Source organism: Sus scrofa, chromosome 8 (genome assembly GCF_000003025.6).
Source record: "Sus scrofa isolate TJ Tabasco breed Duroc chromosome 8, Sscrofa11.1, whole genome shotgun sequence".
NCBI lineage: Eukaryota > Metazoa > Chordata > Mammalia > Artiodactyla > Suidae > Sus > Sus scrofa.
The window spans coordinates 75,534,238-75,559,956 of NC_010450.4; the positions used below are offsets into that span (position 1 = coordinate 75,534,238).

Here is a 25,719-nt window from a genome sequence, read left to right on the forward strand (position 1 = left end):
CCACCAAGCAAAGGCTCTTTTAAACAGTAATTGCTAGTATCAGCTAGACTTAAGAGAATAATACCAGGAGTTTCCATCATGGCACAGCGGAAATGAATCTGACTAGGAACCCTGAGGTTGTGGGTTCGATCCCTGGCCTTGCTCAGTGGGTTGGGGATCTGGCATTGCCATGAGCTGTGATGTAGGTTGCAGACGCAGCTTGGATCTGATATTGCTGTGGCTGTGGTATAGGCTGGCAGCTGTAGCTCTGATTCGACCCCTAGCTTGGGAACCTCCGTATGTCGAGTGTGGCCCTAAAAAAAAAGCAAAAAAGAAAAAAAAAAGAGAGTAATACCACTCAGTAAACTGAATCTCCCATCTTAAAGAAGAGCTAGATTCTTGAACTTGTCTAAGTCCTACAGCAAAGACATTTAAAAAGCCCACTAGGGGGAGTTCCTATTGTGGCTCAGTGGAAACAACCTGACTAGCATCCATGAGGAGTGGGTTCAATCCCTGGCTCTGCTCAGTGGGTTAAGGATCTGGCGATGCCATGAGCTGTGGTGTAGGTTGGTAGCTGCAGCTCTGATTCAACCCCTAGCCTGAGGACTTCCATATGCTGCAGGTGCCTCCCTAAAAAAAAAAACCCACTAGGGAGTTCTCGCCATGGTGCAGTGGGTTAACAATCTGATGTGGCCATGGCCGTGGCTATGGCACAGGCTGGCAGCTTCAGCTCAGATTCAGTCCCTAACCTGGGAACTTTCACATGCCATGGGTGTCCTCATTAGGAAAAAAAAAAAAAAAAAAAAAGCCCACTACTCCCTAAAACTGCATTAACCACATGCCCTCCTGGTATCCAAATCCAATAGGAAGCTGTCTTTCGCCCGACCCTCCTCCCCTACTATGAACAGCACGACCCATTCTTCCTCCTATCAGTCTTCCTCTGTCCTCTGAGGGGCCACCTTGGCTGGCTCGTCCTCCAGGCGTTAGAGTTACCCCAGGTCCCGCCTTCAGTCTCTGCTCAGGGGAGGCCCAGACACCGAAGCTGCTCCCACACCCACACGTCCAGCTGACACCCGGGCAGCCCTCTGAGTCCCACCCAGCGCCCTGGCCTGGGGCCTCGTCTCGGCACCCTTATTCACGCTGCTGTTTAAGCCAGAAACCTGGAGGCCAAGCTCACTTCACCTTCTCCAACACATCCACAGCCGAGGCAGACTCGACCTCGTCGGTAGTGCCGACATCCCCTCCCTTCCCCGCCGCGTGTCTGTCAATACAGTTTTGCTGGAATGCAGCCTTGCTCTCTCCTTCATATACTTGGGTGCTTTCATGCTGCAACGGCGGAGCTGAATACCTGCAAATGCAGGCCAGATGGCCTGCAGAACCGGGAAGAACCACGCTCCGGGCCCTGGGGCCGGGGAAGGTAGGGGGCTGGTGCAGTAACTGCCTCCCCGTCTCCTGGGGTCCACGTCTGCCCTCTGCACGCCCCATGCTGCCTCGGGAATGGGTCTGGGGACAAGCCCTTCAGGGCAGGCCGCTACCTGCTGAAAACCCTTCAAAGACTTCGTGCTGGGCCAAGGTCCCAAACCCTTGACTGTTTGGGACCTTTCTTCAACAACTCAGGCACCAGCCTAGGTGTCGCTGCCTTGTTTATACTTCAGCCACACTGGTCTCCTTTCTGCTCTGCTTTGCCTTCAACCTCGGAATCTGCTGTTCCTTTGCTCTGAACTTGCATTCTCCAAACCCCATGCTCCCCTGCACCACTGAAACCTGATTCATCCTTCATTGTCCCGGCTTTAACCCCACTCCCAGGGAAGCCGTCCTTGTCACCACAAGGGGGGAACTTGCCATTACTCATACCCGCAGCACCTCTTACTCTAACAGCCTGTGTGCAAGGTCTGCGCTCCCCAGAAGACTGCAAGCACCCTGTCTCATGCTTTTACCATGAAGCCCAACACTCAATCAGTGCTCAGCAACTGATTGGTGGAAGAGAGGTGGATGCACAGCCACAGGTGCCTGCTTGGAAAGGGTAAGCCTAAAAGACACAGGAAACTAAACAATTGCTATAAAAGAAAAGAATGTATTGGAGTTCCCATTGTGACTCAGCAGTAACGAACCCAACTAGTATCCACAGGGACACAGGTTCGATCTCTGGCCTTGCCCAGTAAGGATCTGCGTTGCCGTGAGCTGTGGTATAGACCAGCAGCTGTAGCTCTGATTTGACCCCTGGTCTGGAAACCTCTGTATACCAAGGGTTGTGGCCCTAATGAAAAAAAATTTTTTTTAAATCTGATATGTGGCATGTGCTTCTGATCTGAAACTTATTCCCCAAAAAGGTTAAAGAAAAACCTGTAAAGACTTTCAACATACACATTTCTAATTAAGTTGGGTTTTGTTTAATTAGTCTACAACAATTTCAGTCTAAGTCTTAATTTGACAAGGCAACTCTCTTGCCTAAAATATTTCTTCAGGAGTTTCTGTCGTGGCACAGAAGAAACGAATCCGACTAGGAACCATGAGGTTTCAGGTTCAATCCCTGGCCTCGCTCAGTGGGTTGAGGATCCGGCGTTGCCATGAGCTGTGGTACAGGTCGCAGATGCAGCTTGGATCTGGCACTGCTGTGGCTGTGGCGTAGGCCGGCAGCTACACATCCAATTAGACCCCTAGCCTGGGAACCTCCATACACTGCAGATGCGGCCCAAAAAAGGACAAAAGACCAAAAAAAAAAAAAAAAAAGTTTTTTTTTTTTTCAAATACTGAAATAATATTAAAAGTTCATGATGCTGAATATGATTAAAAATCCTATAGGCATGATTAAATATCCTATATGCATCTGACATGGTTCAAAAGCGTACTTATTTTGCCATTCTTGGTAAATTTCTGGATGGATGAATTTATAATTTACCATGCTAAGTAAGATTCTTCTATTAAGTGGAAACATAACAAAAATAAACTCCAATGGTTCCATTGGCTACACCACATATTTCAGAATCCCACAAGGGGGAGTTCCAACACCTCCAAAAATGCTGATCTGTCTCAGAGAAATTTAAATGTTCACAACTTTCTCCCCCAAAGGAAAAAAAGAATATGGCAATTTTGACTTAAAAAGAGAAACTATAACCAAAACATGATCCATGTGGGATTATAAGTTCTCCCTGAAAGTACAGATCCCAGCTGAGCAAGTATCTTTTGACAGTAGGACATTCCTTATGCAGACATATGCCTGGCCAGATTGTAAAAGAAAACCAAACAAAAAACTACTTCTCAGAAGTTCCCTTCATGGCTCAGCAGTTAACGAACCTGACTAGGATCCACGAGGATGTGGGTTTGATCCCTGGCCTAGCTCAGTAGGTTAAGGATCCGGTGCTGCAGTGAGTTGCGGTATAGGTCACAGATGCGGCTCGGATAGGGTGTTGCTGTGGCTGTGGTGTAGGCCGGCAGCTGTAGCTCCAATTTAACCCCTAGCCTGGGAAGCTCCATATGCCACAAATGGGGCCCTTAAAAAAAAAAAAGAAAAAAAAAAAAAGCTACTTTTCTCCTTTTGAAACCTCCCACATTATTTTAATAAATTAGTTCATAAATGTTACAGCTAAAAGAAAAACTAATTCCTTAGCAGCTTTCACAAAAGTGTACGATACTATTCCCTTTTAAAACTGGGGGGAAATGTGGTTTAAAGGAGTTAAATGACTTAACAAAGGTTCAAATGTTAGTTAGTGGAAAAACAGGGGGTGGTGGGGGAGGAAATCTTTTAATATAAGTCATCAGTATTTTTGCCAAGCAAATCAGAATAGGCTAAGTCTATTTCTCCTAAGTACTTAAAAACTCTTCAACATGAAAACACGTTTTAGAAAACAACCAAACTGGGAGAAAATGCAACAGTCGAGAAAAAAACAGCATTATTGAGACTGCTTTTTTTGGAGTTCCCATCGTGGCTCAGTGGTAACGAACCTGACTAGAATCCATGAGGATGTGGGTTTGATCCCTGGCCTCGCTCAGTGGGTTAAGGATTCAGTGTTGCTGTGAGCTGTGGTGTAGGTTGCAGATGCAGCTCAGATCCCATGTTGCTGTGGTTTTGGTGTGGGCCGGGCCGGCAGCTACAGCTCCCATTTGACCCCTAGCCTGGGAACCTCCATATGTCGAAGGTACAGCCCTAAAAAAGGCAAAAAAAAAAAAAAAAAAAAAAAAAAAAGGACTCCTTTTTTTGGCTACCCTGTGGCATCTGGAGTTCCCAGACCGGGAGATCCGAGCCAGTCGTGACCTGTGGCAATACCAGATCTTCAACCCACTGTGCCAGGATGGGGATGGAACCTGCGTCCTAGTGCTCCCAAGACACTACCGATCCTGTTGCACCACTGCAGGAACTCCAAGACTCCTTTTGCATTTCCACAGTTTTGTGGTGAAGGGGTATAAGTTTAGGAAATATGTTAAAAGAGAAAAAAAAAAAAATCATCACCGGACTTGCTAAAAAGCTGCTCCTTGTGTACCAGGCCAGGAGCAGAGTGTGATATGGGGCGTGGGGGGCCTGTGGGCAACTTAACAAGAAAGAAAATGACAGATTAAAGGTCGTAGTCACTTGAGGTGACTTTCATTAACAAGAGAAATCCCCATCCGGAAGAGGATATGATGCTTTCATCCAGGCAGAATGAACAAGAGCTAGAAATTAGGATATTCTCAGCAATGACCCCCGAAGAAAACCATCCATGTAACGTTGCTTAAGAATTACTTCGATAAATCCCAACTTCAGAGCCTATTCTTCTCAAGTATTTTCCTTCCCTGTCACAATTCTGAATGCCAACCTGCAGAGATCTTTCCCCAGGCAAGTCTCTTCTGCCCACATGTGTCTCGGGAGGAAGACAGACCCACGGAAACTGCGTGACCGGTCCAGCCAGGGGCCCGCCCAGCGGTGCGACATACAACGCATCCTACAGAGTCAATGATTTCCTAAAAAGGAGGGCTCTCTTGGGTCCCTTCCACTACACTCACCCTTTAACCAAACTCCTCATTTAGCATCTCCTGTCGCACAGACACACTCAGCTGACTTATGAGTACAGACGATACCCTCGCCTCACCCAAATCATAAACAGCATTGTGTTTCTGCAACTCCCAGGACCCTACCCTTCTACCTCTCAGGCATCTCACCACTGAAACATTGACCCATGTCGCCGGACCCACCCACTACACCATTTGTACAACCCAACAAACTGGCAGACATGGGTGGTTTTGATTCGTTTTAAGGGGAAAAGGGTTAAAGTGTATCGCGTTCTTCCTGATCTTGTTTTTTAAGAAAAAAAACTCGGTGTGGCCAAGCGGCTTCAAAGTCAATACAGACTCATGATGAAACCCAGCCACGAAACCTTGGGCGAATGTTCTACCTTTTCCAGGATTCAGCTTCCACTCTCGTAAAACAGAGTGAATGGACTTGCAGCCACATTTACAAGCATCACATGAGGTAGGTGAGCCAATCGCGGTACACAAAGCAGACCCTCCCAAGGGAGCATTATTTTCACATGTTCATTCACAATAATTGCAATGAGTTAGTAAAACTCCTCAGCAAATCATTCTAAGAAGCATTTTCCCCCTATCAAAATTGTAGGAAAAGAAACTCCATTTCCAAGAGAAGGAATTTTTTTTTTCCTCAAATGCTTCAAATTCTCTGTCTTCTTTTGCAAGTGGTTCAGAACCCAAGCAAAGAGAGACATGTCATTTCCTGCACACCCTCTCCCACCTACCCTGAAATGTGCCAGAGACCAAGAAAGACAAAAGGCAACCTGGAGAACAAGTTAACACTGAGATAGTGAGACGTTCGCTTGGACCAAGTGGCAGTGGCCTGAGTTGGGCAACACTTTGGCCTCTACACTTGGGCAGCTGGCCCTGAACGACCATAACCCGGGCTGGCAGTTTTAGCACAGCCATGTGGGATTTCCACCTTGGTAGGTCACGCAGCATCTTAGCGGCTCTACCCAAAGGCAAGCAGCTATTATTACACCGTTGGCTGATGCTGGGCCTTAAGCCAATGGCAAGTGAGTCTGAAAGGCCTGCCTCAACCCTTGAGCCTGGGCTCCGGCTCGGCACCAGGTCAGGCTCTCCGATGCGGCTGCAATGCCTTGACCTTGAGCAACACAGCACAGCTTCGAACCCAAGTAGGCATGACAAGCTGTGAGGATGAAAGAAAGGGTGTGACAGTGAAAAGAGTCTGGTGGTTTCTCAAAAAATTAAACACAGTGGGAGTTCCCACTGTGGCGTGGGGGTTAAGAATCTAACTACGGGGGCTCTGGTTACTCAGGAGGCACAGGTTCAATCCCCAGCCGGCACAGTGGATAAAAGGATCCAACAGTGCCATAGATGTCTCATAGGTTGAAGCTACAGCTCAGATTCAATCCCTGGCCCGGGAACTTCCATTTGCTGTGAGTGCGGTCATGAAAAATAAGTACATGAATAAACAAAGAATTACAACACGATCTAGCAATCCACTTCCAGGTATACACCCAAAAGTGACAGGAGGAACTTGAACAGGGGTGTGTACATTTATATTCACAGCAGCATGGCACACCACAGCCTGATGCAAACAACCCCAAATCCACTGATGGGTGAGTAGGTCAACAAAACCCAGGGTAGACATACAGTGGAATATTATTCCGTCTTAAAAGGGAAGGAAATTCTGACACCTGCTATGACCTGGATGAACCCTGAGGACATGATGTTAAGTGAACTAAGCCAGTCACAAAAGGACAAATGCTGCAGGATTCCATTTATGAAGGGACCTGTAATAGCCAAATTCAGGGACATAAAGTAGAATAATGCTGACGAGGGGCTGAGAGGAGGGGGTAGGTAATGAGGAGTTATTTTTTCATGGGGTAGAGTTTCCGTTTGGGCAGATGAAAAATTTCCAGAGGTGGACGGTGGTGATCGCTGTATAATAACATATATAATGAATGCCACCCAACTGCACACTTAAAAATGGTTAAAATGGGAGTTCCTGTCGTGGTGCAGCACTAGGAACCATGAGGTCACAGGTTCGATCCCTGGACCACTCAGTGGGTAAAGGATCCAGTGAGCTGTGGTGTATGCAGCAGACGTATCTCGGATCTGGCATTGCCGTGGCTGTGGTGTAGGCCAGCAGCTATAGCTCCGACTGGACCCCTAGTCTGGGAACCTCCAAATGCAGTGGGTGCAGCCCTAAAAAGACAAAAAAGACCAAAAAAAAAAAAAGGTTAAAATGGTGAATTCTGCATTATGCCTATTCTACCACAAGAAAAGGAAAAGCTTGGAGGGCAGAGCAAACAAAACAAAAAACAAAAAGGCGTCCCCGCCAGAGCTCTCCTCAAAATAGAGAGAGCTTCCAGAATACTCTCTGCAGCTTCTACAGCCAGATCGTGAAGGAACTGGGAACGGCCCAACTCCAGGCAGGCCATAGAGACAGGCTGCTCCCAATTCCGGTTCACGTGCAGGCATGGTCTTCACGGCTAAGAGTCGCAACTGTGTAAGGGTTTAGTTTAAACTCATGTGGTTGGTCCACAGATGCCAGTGCTCCTCTCCAACTCATTGGCTTCTATGTTTTCTAATCATCAGGTTTCCAAGATCCAAAGTAACAGATCATAGGCGGGTGGTAGATTTTATAAATAAAGAAGGAATAGGGCATTCCTATTAAAGAGATATGCTGTCATCTGGGGTTGAGTCAGGAAGGAATTTGACACAGTCACCATGTGCACAAAGAAGACAAGTCACTGAGGGCTGTCCCGGGACGATCAGGCTCCCTCAGGAAACCAAAGAGGTGCTAGAAGCTTGGCGAAACCACTCATGTCTTCCTCTCACAACAAGAGGAGCAAAAAGACACAGAAAAAGAAGGCAGGCATTCCCGTGTGGCTCAGAGGAAACAAATCTGACTAGCATCCATTAGGACGCAGATTCAATCCTTGGCCTTGCTCAGTGGGTTAAGGATCTGGCACTGCCATGAGCTGTGGTGTAGGTCGCAGACGCGGCTCGGATCCTGTGGTGCTGTGGCTCTGGCGTAGCCCAGCAGCTATAACTCTGATTTGATCCCACCCTGAGAACCTCCATATGCCGTGGGTGCAGCCCTAAAAAGACACAAAAAAAAAAAAAAAAAAAAAGGAAAAAGAAGGCATACTGATGAAGCAGAAGGGAGAGAGGGCTGCCCTTTGGAGAAAGGCTGACACCTTGGGGAATAACTGGACAGAGCTGTAACAGAAAAGGAGATTTAAAAACAAACAAACAAACAAACTTTTTTTGGCCAGGGACTTCCCACAGCATGTGGAAATTTCCAGGCCAGGGACTGAACGTGTGCCACAGCAGTGACAATGCCAGATCCTTAGCTGCTAGGCCACCAGGGAGCTCCAGAAAGGAGGTCTTGAAGCCTGGTGTAACAGACTAAGACAACCCGAGTGTAACTGAAGCAGGGGAGCGGTATCTTTGTGCTTGTCTGAGCTTTAAACAAACCTAATAAAGGCAGACAAGCAAGATCTCAGCAGACTGGAACAGCCGCCCCCAAAGGAACCGGGATTTGGTCCTCGGAACTAGGAACAGAACCCAAAGGAAGAGCCCCTGAGGACTCCCCACGCCTCCAAAGACTAAAACAACTCTCGCATGGGTGCTGTAAGCTCGAGGCAGGCTGGGAGGGGAGAAAGATGCAGAGGCTGCTCGGAGCACAGCAGGTGGAGACAGTCACTAGGTGTGTCTTGACGGAATGGGCTGGAGAAGCTGTGGCAGTACCGCAAGGAGGAACCCATCACAGGGGAGCTGGCAGAACGCGACAGAGTGAGCCAGCCCAGATTCCGATGCTGGTCTATTGGGAGATGGTCCCCAGTGTAAGAGCATCCAACACAGGGAAGAGAAGGGCCAGCTGACCTGGAACTTAGCAACTCCACCTCTCCTGCTTCAGGAGAACTCACAAGAAAATATCCAGGGGAGCACCTAGAGGAAAGATTAGACCTAGACCCCAAAGTAAAGGAAAAAGTAAAAAAAAGGACTGCACCCATTCCAGCAAACAGCAGCTTTTAAGTGTTAGAGCAAAAGCCACCAGCAAAAGAAGCTGGTTAAACAGAAACACATCTGAGCCCCCCTAAAAGGAAGAGGGGACAGGAAGAGGAGAGGAAGAAGGGCGCCTGCACCTTGGGAGGGGACGCAGCTGCTCGGGGCCAAGGTACTCCCCCTTACTCTGAGCCTCAAGCTCGCAAGGGATCAAGAGTAGCCCCCCGCCAGGAATCACTGCTGCACTTGAAACAAGCAGGACAAAAAGGGGAATGCTTTCCCTAAGAAGCAGGTCCTGGAAGCCTCAGTGAGTCCCTGGCAAGAGGCACACGGGTCTCAAAGCGCCGCCACAGACACTACAACCTGTCCCCAAACAGCGGGGACATCACCCAGCACGGGCGTGCCAGAAACGGAGGCTCCCTGCAGAAAGGAGAGGACAGACACACCTGGTGACCAGGGCCCCCGCCGCAAAGCTCTAACTCTCGGGGCAGCACAGGGCAATGCGTGCCGTTTCCGAGAGAGGGGGTGGCCCACACAGGCCGCTCCTCCGAGTCCGCCTCCTCCTCAGTCCCTGGAGTTCACAGGCCAAAGCCCCGGCCTCCCAGCAACTGGTATGAACCGTAGCTGAGACCAGGGGATGCTCGCTGCCCGTCCCCCATTCCTCTCCTGGGCAACGACGAAGAACTGGGAACAAATCCTGCTCAGAATTAGTGTCCCCGAGGGCCGGGGGCATGCTTTCCAAATTCCACGGATGTCAGGTTGCTCCTTGAATATGCTTGTGTGTCTCTTTAAGACTCCAGACTCAAGAGCCGCTTAGTGTTGAACTACTGTGATTTCTGAAAGCCCAGAGGAGCCACGCACATACCAGCAGGAGGAGCCTGGCTGTGGCCGCACCTCTCTTACACTAAAAATAAAAGACAAAATAAGGAACTGGGGAGGACTTCAAATTCTCTGAATGTTAACTCATATGCCAACATCATCTGATATGGGACTGGGGCCTGGAACTTTCATGTCTTGCCAGGGATGGCATCTCTGAATTTTAAATTTCCCTCAGAGAGTTTCATATTAGGAAAGGGTTTATATACAAACCCTTTTCCAAGTTAAGTGATAGATGCGTTTTAGCTATGTGCCAGATACTAGGTTCTAAGCTTTTTAGGTACTAACTTATTCAACAGCTAGAGCACTCCTATAAGGTAGTGCTATTATTATCTGTTTTACAGATAAACTGAGACACAAAAGGTTAGGTAACTTGAACAAGATCATTCAGAACCAAGGTTTCCACCCAGGTGGTCACGTTTTAGAATTTACTTTCCTTTTTTTTTTTTTTTGGCCACGGCCACGGCATGTGGAAGCTCTTAGGACAGGGACTGAACTGTGCCACAGTGGTGACCAGAGCCACAGCAGTCACCATGCCGGAACCTTAACCTATTAGGCCACCAGAGAACTCCCAAATTGACTTATTTACTACTCTAGAGAGCTCTATGATGGGCATCCTTTTAAGACTGGGGTTATTTAACTGGAGTATCTTAATTCTGTTATTTGGTTCCCTTGCAAAACTCTAGGAAGCTGTACGAGACACCGGAAAGGAATTTGGGATGACAAACAGATGAAGACAGATGAACTTTAAACCTGGGGCATGGTGTGGCTTTGGAACAGATTACTGATGAACTACTGTAATGCATCTCAAAGTTTTCTAGGGGCAAACTCAACGGTGCACACCAACCCCATGGGGAACCGACAAAAGGGGGCTGGTACCAGTGGCAGAAGGAACAGATATGGCCACGGGAAGTCTGCTCATCTCCCTGTCAGAGAGGGAGGGCCATGGGCTTAACAGGTGAGCTCACTGAGTCGAAAGTACAAAAACCAAGAAGTGTTATAAGGAAACACTGAACACTAAATCCTCCTGCCTCCTTGCCCTAAGCCTTCCTCTCCCTTCAAGGCAGAGGCAGCTGCCTATTAGTGGGTCTCAGACTATACCCTGGGCAGGGTGATGGGGTGGGGGCTACTAGAGGAGCTGGTTTCTTTCTCCTCTCTCTACCCTCTGGGTTAGGGTATTTGTCCTTGATTCCAAAATCTCTTCCAAAAGCGGACACATAGATGGCCAAGAAGTGCATGAAAAGATGATCTATAATCATCCAGGAAATGCAAATCAAAACCACAATGAGACACCACCTCACACCTGTCACAATGGCTATCCTCAAAAAGCCCACAAAGAACAAATGTTGGTAAGGATGTGGAGAAAAGGGGACCTTTCTACACTATTGGTAGGAATGTAAATTGCTGTAGCTGATATGGCAAAATGTATGGAGGTTTCTCAAAAAAACTGGAAAAAGAACCACCACATGACCCAGCAATTCCACTCCTGGGTATATATCCAAAAACACAAGTTCAAAAAACTAGATGCACTGCCATGCTCAAAGCAGCATTATTTACAACAGCCAAGATACAGAAGCAAACTAACTGTCCATCATCAGCGGAATGGATAAAGAAGATGCAGTACATACACACCGTAGAATATTACTCAGCCATAAAAAGAACGAAATAATACCATACGTAGCAAGCAACACGGATGAACTTGGATGAATTATACTAAGTGAAGTCAGACAGAGAAAGACAAATACTGTATGATATCAGTTATACGTGGGACCTGAAAAACACAACAAACAAATGAATAAAACAAAAAAGAGGCAGATATCCAGACGTTAAGCACAAACTAGTGGTTACAAGTGGGGAGAGAGATGGGGGAGGGGCAAGACAAAGGCAGGGGACTTAGAGGTACAATCTATTAGGTATAGAATAAGCTACAAGGATATACTGTACAGGGAATACCGGCAATATTTTACATAGAGTGGGGTATGACTTTAAAAACTGTGGATCACTAGACTGTGCACCTGTAACTAAGAAAGTATTGCATAGCTACTATACTTAACCTAAAATATGAAGTCCCTTTCAGCAGGCCATGCTGTGGTCTGCCGAGGGCATAGGGAGTTAGCAGCTCTGGCTTTCTTACCTCAGCTGACACAGAGAATGCGTCTTGTCAGTAATTACGTAAAGGGGGCATGTTCATTTTCTAGCCCCTGATTCTTATCCATCTGCCAGTTCAGAGTTGGAGGAAGAGAGGTGCTACTGGTGGGGGAGGGGGAGAGGGCATCTTTGAGTCTTCCAACAAAAGTTTCTAACACAGCAAATGCTGGAAGGATATTTTAAAAAGATTCGTGTCTCATAACTTTGCAATTAGCTGAAATGATAACTTCCGGATTAATAAGGTCCCTTATTCAACTATCTGGCATTTCTTTACTATGTTTTATGTGGCCAAGCTCTGTACTAGATGATAAGAAAACAAATACTGATTAGGACATGATTCCTGCTCTTAAGGGGCTTATATCTTAGTAAAGGAAAATATACACAAGAACAAATGTTTTTGGGTATGATCCTTGCTAAGATTGGAGTCCCAAGGCTTTCAGTAAGGAACTAGTCAATCCTCCTACGAGGCAAAAAAAAAAAGGGGGGGGCTAAATAAGTGCTGAGTTAAAAGAGGGACCAAGACATGGAAACAACCTAAATGTCTGTGGACAGAGGAATGGGATAAAGAAGAAGTGGTATGTATATACAATGGAATATTACTCAGCCATAAAAAAGAATGGAATAATGCCATTTGCAGCAGCATGGACGGACCTAGAGATTATCCTACCAAGTGAAGTAAGTCAGAGAAAGACACATACCAGATGATATCACTTATATATGGAATCTTTAATGACACAAAAAACCTTATTTATGAAACAAAAACAGAGGCACAGATTTTGAAGTCAAACTTATGGTTACCAAAGGGGAAGCATCAGGGAGAGGGACAGATTAGGAGTTTGAGATTAACATACACACGCTGCTAACATGAAACAGATAAAGAACAAGGAAGGACCTACTGTATAGCATGGGGAAAATCTACTCAATATTCTGTGATAACCTAAATGGGAAAACAATCTGAAAAAGAATGGATATATGCATGTATGTATGTATGTGTGTGGGTGTGTGTGTGCATATATAACTAAATCACTTTGCTGTACACTTGAAACTAACACAACATTGTCAATCAACTATACTCCAATAAAATTTTTAAAAATTAAAAAAATGAAAAATGAAAAAAGAGGGACCAAGAAACTGTTCTCTCCTGGAACACTGTTCTATTCCACCAAGAGAGCAGAGATTTTAGAGGAGAAACAGGGATGACTGTGGAAGGCGGGGAGGGACCCTCTGGGAAATAAAGAGGAGCAAAGGCAAACATCCCAGCCACACCCACACCTCTAGGCAGCTCTCTAGCCTCCAGCCCGCTTTCTTCCTGCCCTCCACTCACCAGCCCTCTACCTCGTCCCCAGCTCCCTTCCCACTGAATTGTTCTCACTGGCGACTCCAATGACAAGAAGAAAATGTTTTAAATTTAAGCCATTTCCCTGCTTGAAAAGCTATATATTCAGAGGTAGGTCTGTCAGTAATGGCATATATTCTCCTAACACTCAGTAAGTTAAGTAATAATGCTCCAGAGTCGGCCAGCCTAACGTTTTTATATAAAAAAGAACATTTTGCTCAGGCAAATAGATGTTCTTAAATACATTATGATGCTACCCACATGCGCAGGAATTCTTAGCTAGCACACGCAGAGAACCTTCGCATTCATTTAATGCATTACGTAAGACATCTGGAAAACAGGGCAGCGACCGAGGCCTTTACCCTTTGCCTGTTTTTATCTTCCATCTCCAGATCCCAGCTCAGGCTTTTGCAATCTATGCGTCCGTGGGAAACTGCCCCCTTGCCACATCTCCCCGGTCCCACCGTGACCGCAAACCTTCCCCACCCTCCTCCCGCGCTGCTTTCACAGCTTCCCTTCCAGACGGCCACAGGGATCGGCACCTAAGGAGGAGGCAAGGAGCAGGAAAGCCACTCGGGGCACCCCTCCCTCCCCGAACCGGGCAGCACCAGGCTCCACACAGGCCTGGCACCGCAGCCGGGCCCGACACCTGTCCCGGGCAAGCAGGCAGGCACAGGGGGCCCGACCCTGGCACGCCAGAGCGAGGCGGTGCCAATCTGCAAAGGGTAGGGACTCCTGGTCCCAAGCGTATTAGGTTTCACGCAGAAGAGCCAGAAAGAATCTCTCCTGCTCACAGTCCAGTAACAGGACACCCTGGCGGGGAGGGGAGCCCCACATCCCACACAGACATGTGGGCAAGTTCAGAAAGGAGATGACCCAGCACACCTCGTGGGCACCTCCGCCAAGTGGCACTGCGGTCTGGGGCTCGTTCTTAATGCTTCACCTCTCTGGTTTCCTGGGCTTTCTTATAATCACATCATATTATAATCACCGTCTCCCTCTGCGAGAAATCGGTCATGTGATACCACATCAGGACACACTCACAAAACCACTTTTATTTGCTGGGAACCGGGTGTCATCGGTTTTCCTCCAGCTTTCAAACCTCTCCGTGTTTCCCCTATTGCCTCATAATTCCATTTTACGAGGAATTATAACTTTATTTCCAACAAGAAATACGACTGCCATGCAGTTCCAATGATAAGAATTTAAGTTCCCTTAATTCTCTGAGACAAGATTACGGCAAGAGTGACCCTACACGCCAGATTCTAACACAATGCCCATGGCGAATATTCTCTTTTGCCCAAATAAATCACTGAACCGGTCCTCAGATCTCCATGGCTTGGGCCCAAAACACCAGCAAAGAAAATGTTCAAAAAAAAGAAAAAAAAAAAAAGCCAAAAAACCTCTTGCTTTTTCGTAAGCTGAACACAACGCTATTTACATATTCAACCCACCATAGACGTCGCGGTTACAATCAGAGCGTCTGGTCTAGCTCATGCTCTGTCCTTCACTTGCCAGACTTTTCCACAGGAGCATCATAACCGGAAGAACTACTTAATATTCTACTATGTTGATATACTTCAATTTATGAAATCCCTTTGCCACAGTTGGACCTTTAGGCTGTTTCTGCCATTATAAAGATGTTGCAAAAAAACAGTTTTTTGTGCTTATCTTTTCCAGGAACATGAATTATTAAGTCGATGGGGATGAAATCCATGACCACACTGAATTCTACACGAGGAGAAAGTCAAGGCACACTGAGCTGGGACTGCCGATCCCGGCTCTGTCCTCAACCTCCAGCAAGTAACCGAAACTCTAAAGACCATCCCTACACCTTCTAAAATAAGAACGACACCAGCTGGCCTGGCAGTAAATCTGCTGAAGGTCATCTGGTTGATGTGCTGGAAAGGTGAAGTTACACAAATCTTAGCTACCACGACGGGGGAGGTATGCTATTTGGGGCTCTTAACTCAGATACCCAGGGATGCATCTGCCTATGAAAAACTCTGGGGACTTCCCTCAATACACTAAGCATGAAGGTGATGCTGAGATTATAAAAAGGAAAGGGAAACAGGACTGGGCCTAGAGAGCCTCTTGGAAGAGCAGGAGAGGGAGACAGGCCGGACGCTAAGTGCTAGAGCAGGTGTGAACAGGTGCCATGGGAGCAGAGCAGGGACTTGCCAGGGAACCTGGAGAGGAGGTGACATCTGAACTGAGTTGCGAAGGATAGAATGAGAAGGGGGTGAAAGCTTGCGAAGGGGAGGCAGTCTGTAAAAAGGAGGGCAGGGTCTGGCAACGCTGAGGGGCTGGGGAGGCCAGAGTTGAGAAAAGCAGGTGGGCCCTCTGAGGATGGAGAGGAAGCAGGACCCAGGTGAGAAGGGAAGGACCGACCGTGTCTGCCCAGATGAGGCTCTAGGACTGGATCCAGCAAACAACTGGAGACCAGCTAGTGCAGTGACCAGGGGAGTAGCTGTAGTTTTAAGAAGGTGTCACCAGCACGTGTGGCGTGTGCACTGAAGGGGAGACAGCCTGACTGGGGGTTTAATCCTAGGTACCAAATGATGACAAGACTACGGCAGAAGCAGCGGGACCTCAGATTTTCATTTCTACCCACTGGCATGAGGACGTCTTGTCTGCTAGGAATGCTCACTTAGTAAAGGTCAAAACAAATGACAAAGAAGGACCAGAGGAAAAGGCAACTAAACAAGAATGAAAATCTACCATTTGCAGCAACACGGATAAACCTAGAGAATATTACGTTTAGTGAAATAAGTCAGAGAAGGACAAATATGGCCTATCACTTAGATATGGAATCTAAAAAATAATATAAATGAATGCATATGCAGAACAGAAACAGACTCAGAGATACAGGGAACCAACTGGTGGTTACGAAGGGGGAAAAGCGGGGAAGAGGGGCAAGTCAAGGGTATGCGGGAGTTCCTGTCATGGCACAGTGGAAACAAACCTGACTGGGAACCATGAGGTTGCAAGTTCGATCCCTGGCCTTGCTCAATGGGTTATGGATCCAGCTTTGCCATGAGCTGTGGTGTAGGTCACAGACGTGGCTTGGATTCTGTGTTGCTGCGGTTGTGCTGTAGGCTGGCAGCAATAGCTCTGATTAGACCCCCAGCCTGGGAACCTCCATATGCCGCAGGTGTGGCCCTAAAAAGGACAAAATACACAGTTCCCGTCATGGCTCAGTGGTTAGCGAATCCAACTAGGAACCATGAGGTTGTGGGTTTGATTCCTGGCTTTGCTCAGTGGGTTAAGGATCCAGCACTGCCGTGAGCTGTGGTGTAGGTTGCAGACGCGGCTAGGATCCCGCATTGCTATGGCTGTGGTGTAGGCCAGTGGCTACAGCTCCAATTCGACCCCTAGCCTGGGAACCTCCACGTGCCGCAAGAGCGGCCCAAGAAATGGCAAAAAGACAAAAAAAAAAGGGTATGGAATTAACAGATACAAACTACTATACCTAAGAGAGAAGCAACAAGGATATGCATCAGAAACACAGGGAAGCAGAGCCATTAATTTGTAATAACTTTAAATAGAGTACAATCTGTAAAAACACAGCATCACTCTGCTGTACGTTGGAAACTAACATACTGTAAATCAACTGCAACTTTTAAATTTTTTAAAAAAGAAAAGGCAATTTGATTCCTCTCGCCCACCTACCTGCTTCCAGAGCAGATGCCCATGGGCAGCAGAGGCTGAAATAAATGTTTGGCCTCCTTTCCACTGAACCCAGCCAGTGCTACAGAACACCCGGGCCAGCACCAATTTCAATACAAGACCAATCACAAAAACACGCTTGGCTTCAGTGTTTTGGAGCCATTTGTAAAGAGGGAGCCATTTAATCCAATTGGCCTGAGTTGGAAGAATACCTAAGTCAGCTATGACTGGACACATGCAAAAAGACCAAAATGGGAGTTCCCATCATGGCACAGCGGTAACAGACCTGAGGCCGAGGGTTCAATCCCTGGCCTCACTCAGTGGGTTAAGGATTCATCGGTGCCCTGAGCTATGGTGTAAGTCAAAGACGAGGCTCGGATCTGGCATTGCTGTGGCTGTGGTATAGGCCGGCGACTACAGCTCCGATTAGACCCCTAGCCTGGGAACCTCCATATGCCGCAGGTGGGGCCCTTAAAAGTAAAAAAAAAAAAAGTGTACTACTGGGAGCTCCCTGGTGGTCTAATGGTTAGGATTGGGCACTTTCACCACTGCAGCCAGTTCAGTCCCTGGTCTGGGAACTGGCATCCCACATCAAGCTGCTGTATGCCACAGTCAAAAAAAGAGTACTATTAAATCACCTGTGTTTGCGAAAGCTGAACACTCTGGACTTGTGGAAGCAGAAAGTAAGCATTTGGTAGCTGCTTTGCAGACCCTTCTGTAGAAATTCTGCGAGTCCCAGTTCCAGACACCTGCAGAAAAAAAGAGGCGGGGATTACTCCTCTATTAGTCTTGAAACACATTTGACATTGTGCTGAATCACCTTTTCAAAGAAACCTGTGTTCATCCACTTGGCCACAGGGACTATGAATGCAATCATTATAGTTAACTTTGGCTACAAGAAAGATGCGGCAAAAGTTGCTGTATCTAAGCCAAATGCTCCTCCGTGTAGCAAAGCTTTTTAGACATCAACAACTTTTCTGAGACAGGACCAGGAGTTTAAGGAAACCCAAGAAGAATTAGCCACAGAAATGACAGATGTTGGCACTTAAATGACAGACATCCAAAATACCACTTAAGGTAAAGATTCCTGACTGTTTTTGTGACGGACAGAAGAATTCCTCCCAGCCCTTCCCCGGTGCTTTATAGAAGAGGGAGCTCCCTGAGAATCGACCCCACGCACCCAATCCGTGCTCCCCGGCCACAGACAGTCCTGAGCCCAGGACAGGAGAAGGCAAAAGGCCTGGGGGCTGCCCATCCATGGACTCTGTAAGGGGGTGTTAATTCTGAAACCCTACTGTGTCCACCAGAAACTGCACGACTGATTTTTTTTTTTCTTTTTTTTGTCTTTTTGTCTTGTTGTTGTTGTTGTTGTTGTTGTTGTTGCTATTTCTTGGGCCGCTCCTGCGGCATATGGAGGTTCCCAGGCTAGGGGTCGAATCGGAGCTGTAGCCACCGGCCTACGCCAGAGCCACAGCAACGCGGGATCCGAGCCGCGTCTGCAACCTACACCACAGCTCACGGCAACGCCGGATCGTTAACCCACTGAGCAAGGGCAGGGACCGAACCCGTAACCTCATGGTTCCTAGTCGGATTCGTCAACCACTGCGCCACGACGGGAACTCCACGACTGATTTCTCTGTCTTGTCCCCAGACCCTTTCTGGACCCAGGGCTGAGTGACAGCCCTGCACTCTGCACTCAGGACGGCACAAGGGCCGAGGACTGAGGAGCGCTGTGAGCTTAACATCAACTAAGCTCTTCTATCTGGCGACACAAACCAGGTGGCAGCACTTCCGAAACTCTTTTCTTTTTCACATCCCAACGCCTTCATGAGGTCAACCACTCCAGTAAATGGCCAAAGGAGGAAGTCACTTACGTGATAGGAAAGGATGCCGTGGGAGGAGGTATTAATAAATAAAGAACTTTCGATGCTTCCTTCTTCAGCAGGTAAGAAAATAATCCTGAAGGAAGTTCTCCCTAGGGCCGGAATTACCTGCAGGAAAGGCACCTCATCAGCCATGTGGATGAGACCCCTTTAGACAAAAGTCAAAGACTTTCACAGATTTTCTTTGCGACAGTTCCCGTTAACTGTATCTGCACGGTCGTGCACCTTTGATTCATGTGTATCATGAATCTCTGAGAAGGCACAGCCCAAAGTGATCCACAGCCAAAGATCTACAAGACAGTATCAAAGAACACACCACGAAATGCGGGCAAATCGCTTTCACCCCAGACTGAAGCCACCTGCCCCGCGTCTCTCTCACCCCCCACCTCCTCCTCACCCTCACGTTCAAGGGTCTGTCTCTCACACAGTTCTAGCCCTTCATAAGTGAAGACACCCACTGCTGTACAGACATGTTGATACTTGAAAAAAGTCAGGGACAGCACTTACCTGCACAGACTGTCATAAACAAATGCTGGGCTCCCCCTAAGACCACGTCCTTAGTCCCAGTATTAAACGAAAAAGTGGCTCCTAGTAATTCAGATCTTCATTAGAAGTAAATATGACTGATAATTTGGATCTCCATTAGAAGTAAATATGACTGATAATTTGGATCTTCATTAGAAGCTAAAGACTTGGAGTTCCCACTGTGGCACAGCAGAAACAAATCCGATTAGGAACTATGAGGTTGCAGGTTCAATCCCTGGCCTCGCTCAGTAAGTTAAGGATCTGGCATTGCCGTGAGCTGTGGTGTAGGTTGCAGGTGCAGCTCATATCTGGTGTTGCTGTGGCGTAGGCCAGCAGCTATAGCTCCGACTGGACCCCAAGCCTGGAAACCTCCATATGCTGCTAATGTGGCCCTAAAAAGCAAAAAAAAAAAAAAAAAAGAAGAAGTTAAAGACCTGAACTAAACCGAATGATTAAAGTTAAAACTATGAGAGGAGTTCCCCTTGTGGCTCAGAGGAATTGAAACCGGCTAGTATCCATGAAGATGCAGGTTCAATCCCTGGCCCTGCATAGTGGGTTAAGGATCTGGCATTGCCACGAGCTGTGGTGTAGGCTGGCAGCTGTAGCGCTGATTCAACCCCTAGCTTGGAAACTTCCATATGCTGCTAATGTGGCCCTAAAAATCAAAAAAACAAAAAACCTATAAGAAGATCAGGGTTTTGAGTTCAGTGTTGTGATGCAAATTAGCTTCATAAGGAACCACTCACCCCCTCTTAGTCCTATATTTAGAAAGGAGTCCAAGGAGTTCCCCAGTGGCTCAGCAGAATAAGGATCTGGCATTGTCACTGCAGCAGCTGGAGTTGCTGCAATGGTGCAGGTTTGGTCCCTGGCCTGGAAACCTCTGCATGCCACAGATACAGCCAAGAAAAAAGAAAGAAGTCCTAACCATCCCGGTAGGTTCGCCAGGTGAAGAGATCATTCCTATAAACTTGCACTACTTACTAAATGCTTCATCTGTCCACCATGTTTTCTTTAACTATGCAAAGTCATATGAACTAAACATACTCTTTAAACCTTTTTTTCCACGTTGATATCAAGAGCCACCAAACTTACAAATCTGAACTGAAAAAATAAATGCTAAAGCAAACGCACCGAGGAAAGAGCTTGGGTAGCAGGAAAAGGGGAGACAGAGCAGAAAGTGAAACAATTGCAGGCCAAAGAAAGCAAGAGAAGCTGGCAGCATGCCACAGCATCCTTTCCAAGAGCACTGCCACACTCACCCTGCAGTGAACTGGAGGCACGTGGAAATGTCCTGCGGCCGTGAAGACAGAGTTCACCACCACCTCACTCTCCCTGCTGGGGTTATATGCATAGAGAATCTTTGCTGCAGGGTGCCCCAGGAACCTAGGGGGGGAACGAGGAGAAAACACAAGGTGTAATATGGTTACACATAAAATCACCCATCCACCCATCTATACACACACACATACAGAGATACCCTCTAAGTCCAGAAAGCTGCTGCTGTTCCTCACCAAGTTAAAAGCAACAATCCTATCCTGCTGTGTTGCACTGGAAACTGTTTCTAGTCACTTATGATGGCGCATGACAATGTGAGAAAAAAGAATGTATACATGTATGTGTAACTGGGTCACCATGCTGTACAGTAGAAAATTAGAAAATATAGTAGAAAAAATAAATCAATAAATGGTAATAAATAAATAAATAAATTAATTAATTAATTTTAAAAAGCAACAATCCTATTGTTAATAAAACATTTTCATGGTCAAAAAAAATTTTTAAACCTTTCTTTTATAAGACGCTTGTGCCAACCCACAGCAGCACCCCACTGATTCCTGCATTAGAAGAGTGCAAGTTGGAGTTTTCTTCGAGGTTCAGCAGTTAACAAACCTGACTAGGATCCACGAGGTGGCGGGTTCGATCCCTAGTCTGGCTCAGTGGGTTAAGGACCCGGCATTGCCGTGAGCTGTGGTGTAGGCTGGCAGCTCTAGCTCTGATTTAACCCCTAGCCTGGGAACTTCCATATGCCACAGATGAGGCCCTAAAAAGCAAAAAAAAAGAAAAAGAAAAAAGATGAAAAAAGAAGAGTATACGTCATCGAGGTCATGCAACGCTTGCAGAAAACACCTATAGCGGGAACTAGGTGTCTGTCTTGACCTGTATCTCCTATGTTTAGGTAAGAAACTGAACTCGTAGAAAATTCCAATCTTCTTAGGGTTTGTCTTCTAAATAATAAATTTAAAGACACTTTTCCAGGAGCGAGGGGGTGGATTTCAACTGGTAAAGAGATTTATTGTCTTAAAAAAGGAAACCTAATTTTTTTCTTTTTTCTTTTTTTTTTTTGGTCTTTTTGGGGCCGAACCCTCGGCATAGGGAGGTTCCCAGGCTAGGGGTCCAATCGGAGCTGTAGCCACCAGCCTACACCACAGCCACAGCAACACGGGATCCGAGCCGCGTCTGTGACCTACACCACAGCTCACAGCAACGCCAGATCCCTAACCTACTGATCGAGGCCAAGGATTGAACCCGCATCCTCATGGATGCCAGGCAGGTTTGCTAACCGCTGAGCCATGACAGGAACTCCAAGAAAACCTAATTGTTAAATGCCATTCTTCTGAGAAAAATGAAAGCTCTGCAGCACTTTCCAGCTTTGGCTCGCATCCATTTAAATCATGCGTCTTGCAGAAACTCTGATGAAAGCTTTGGCTCCTCCATCCGCAAATACACACACAAAAGTTTTATTTTATTTATTTATTTATTTATTTATTTATTTAGGGCCACACTGGCTGCATATAGAAATTTCCAGGCTAGGGTCAAACTGGAGCTGTAGCTGCCAGCCTACACCACAGCCACAGCAACGTGGGATCTGAGACCTATGCTGCAGCTCATGGCAACACCAGGTCCTTAACCCACTGAGTGATGCCAGGGACAGAACCTGTGTCCTCACAGATACTAGTTGTGTTGGTTAACCCTGAGCCTCAACAGGAACTTCAACATACAAAAGTTTTATACATAACTTTCAAAACTCTCCATGACCCTGAGAGTAAGAATCTCAGCTCTACAGCAAGTACCTGCACTGAGGGAGACCTCGATGCTGAATCTTTTCAGCACATGGGCTCTGACAATGGACGTGCAAGAGGAAAGGGGCCGGCCTCTGGCTCACCTGACTGAGGTTACCTACAATGTTCTCACGCATCATTTACCCTGATGTCTACTGGCCAACACCAAATCCACTCTAGCTCAACTGTGCTGTAATAATTAGAGAGCCAGCAAAAATATCACTGACGTCATCTCTCTGGTTTTAACACTTTCAGTGGCAGAGACCCAAACAGACAGTTCTCATTAGCATGGCTGAGAAATAAAAACTATAAGCTAGATCCAGCAAAAGTTCCTCTGCACTATGTCTGTATTTCTCTGATATCAAAAATGTGTGCTGGAGTTCCTGTCATGGAGCAGCAGAAACGAATCTGTCTAGCATCCGTAAGGCTGCAGGTTTGATCCTTGGCCTTATTCAGTGGGTTAAGGATCTGGCACTGCTGTGAGTTGTGCTGTAGGTCACATCGTGGCTTGGATCCTGCATTGCTCTGGCCGTGGTGTAGGCCGGCAGCTGCAGCTCTGATAGGACCTCTACCCTGGGAACTTCCTTATGCCATGGGGTGGCCATAAAAAGAAAAAAAAAAAAATCAGATACACATCAGTGTGATTAAAACTTTGACTTTTTTTTAGTGTTTAAATAACACAACTAAAAATTTTATACTATTGTAAGCATAGTCAGAAAGCCCTACCCGGGGTCCCAGGTTCACATCTGCCTTTTCCCATTAAATTAAGTAAATAAAAACTTCCGTGACTTTTCTTTGTCTTTTTTTTAGGGCCCCTCCCATAGCACATGCAAGTTCCAGGCTAGGGGTCAAATCAGAGCCACAGCTGCTGGCCTACACCACGGCCACAGCAATGCCAGATCCAAGCCACGTCTGTGACCTACACCACAGTTCCTGGCAACGCCAGATTCTTAATCCACTGAGCAAGGCCAGAGATCGAACCTTCGTCCTCATGAATACTAGTCAGATCTGTTTCTGCTGTGCCATGACAGGAACTCTGAAAATGTCCCTGATTTTTGGTTTTAGGTAAATAAGATGAATCAATTAGCCGAGTTATTAATATTTATCCTCAAAGCTTTTATCTCATTCACAGAGCTAGGATACAAGATAAGTATTTTCAAAGGATACAAATGTCTCCCAGAAAAACCCATTAAAACTAAGACTGTAAAACTGCACTGTTACAAAGCCCAGTGATTACATCGACCAGAACCCTTACCAGACCTAATAGAGACTGCTGGCTGAAACCTAGTAACCACTGGGCTATTTTTATCCTATTTTTTTTAAGTCTATTTTTGAAAGTGTTATGAGGCTAAGAATTTCCTTCACTAGCGACAACTGGAAGACACTCTATTAATTTAATACTACAAAAGAATGATTAAAATTTCTTATGAATGATTAGCACTTTTAATCTTGGGGCCAGCAGAATATTAATCCTTAAAATAAACCCTAATAAGGAGGCAGAGGGCAAGTGAATAACATGATCCTGATTCTGCACTCTAGAGGGAAACCCAAGCTATGGGAAGGGAGGAGGCTCGCTCAAGGTCAATGGCAAAATAAACAATAGCAAAACCTGAACCAGGGAGGTGAAGAAATCAGGAGAACTCTACAGATAAAATATGTATCTAAGGCCTATAAATTAGATCATCTGTTAGAAGTAAGATAAAATATGACTTAATTTTAAAAGTGTTCTGATTTAGGCTAATTTTGTTGGGATTTTATTGAGATTTTATTTTTAAACTTAAGCAAACATCCTTTATTCCCACAACCATATGCTGACTCTCAATCATGAGGAAAATAGCATGGTACATGCTGGGCTTACAAATCAAAAGATTTATTCTAACATGATGGAGGATAATGTGAGAAAAGAATGTGTGTGTGTGTACGCATACATATGACTGGGTCACTTTGCTGTATAGCAGAAATTGACAGAACATTGTAAATCAACCATAATAAAAAATATATATATTTTAATTTCTTTCGTGGCTCAGCGGTTAACGAACCCGACTGGGATCCATAAGGATTCGGGTTCAATTCCTGGCCTCGCTCAGTGGGTTTCTTTGAAATGATTTGAAAAGCATTTCTTTTCAAAACGCTTCCAGGTATCAGAAGCAGAAACTGAGGTACAGAGCTAACTAACACACATAGCTCATCCACTCATGGACACTGATTGCAAGATTTTTCTATTACTGAAGAGCAAACATACTAGACAGAGCCAGTGTCCCCTGTCTGAGAACGTTACCTAAGCTAAGGATATTTAATACTCTCCATCTTATTACCTATCCATCTGCAATATATACTTTAAAGTAGGTTCTTCATTAAAAATTTTTACAATACTGGGAGTTACCACTGTGGCTCAGTGGTAACAAACCCGACCAGTATCCATGAGGATGCAGGTTCGATCCCTGGCCTCACTCAGTGGGTTAAGGATCTGGTGTTGCCGTGAGCTGTGGTGTAGGTCACAGACATGGCTCATATCCTGCGTTGCTGTGGCTGTGGTGTTGGCGGGCAGCTGTAGCTCTGATTCAACCCCTAGCCTGGAACTTCCATATGCCATGGACACGGCTCTAAAAGGACCAAAAAAAAAAAAAAAAAAATTTACAATACTTTTCACAAAAGCAAAGTGATCTCTTAGCTTTTGAAATTGATGTGGTTTTATGACAAATTCTGCTTCTACTAAAATTTCTTTACCTAAGAGTAAAAATAGAAAAATGCAAAAACAAGAACCTTATCAAGTCAGCAAGCTCCCTGCACGCTTTTACCAATCACTTCTTCCTTTTACAGACTCTTCTTAAAAAGTGCAGCAACATACTTTCAAATGTGAAATGCACTCTCTTCCCCTGCAACGCTGCTCTTTGGAGGCTCAGAAGGAAGCGGAAGGAAGGCGAGTCTAGCTGAATAAAGGAAGGCAGCCGGGAGAGCCCTACTCACCCACCCCGGATGCTCTCCTATCACCGTGGTTTATTTCACTCACCTAACTTTTCTCGTAACTCAAAAAAAGCTCTTCGTAAAATTGAAGTGATACTTGGGCAGTTAAAAGCAGCTGAGTTTTCACACTTGAAACACTCTTTTACTTCCACCTGAAACTCTTCCTAGCATGAACGTGTCTGAACTCAACGCAGCAATATTCTGCATCCAGGGAGCCTAACACCTGAAGTCTGAAACTTGGGCAACAGCCTCATGAGTCCTTCTGTCCCTTCTTCTGCACAGCTTCACCCTTCTCTTCCTTAGT

General features: G+C 46.2%; 1 protein-coding gene across 1 annotated transcript in view; it reads right to left on the reverse strand.

Moving 5' to 3' along the window:
• The window catches only part of TMEM131L (transmembrane 131 like), a 178,736-nt gene that overhangs the window by 68,104 nt on the left and 84,913 nt on the right, over positions 1–25,719 (reverse strand). The window contains exons 5-7 of the mRNA XM_021101486.1: positions 20,655–20,778; positions 18,862–18,978; positions 17,626–17,736 (exon numbers count right to left, since the gene is read on the reverse strand). Of these exons, the coding sequence (XP_020957145.1) occupies positions 17,626–17,736; positions 18,862–18,978; positions 20,655–20,778 (352 nt within the window). The remainder of the gene's footprint in view (positions 1–17,625; positions 17,737–18,861; positions 18,979–20,654; positions 20,779–25,719) is intronic.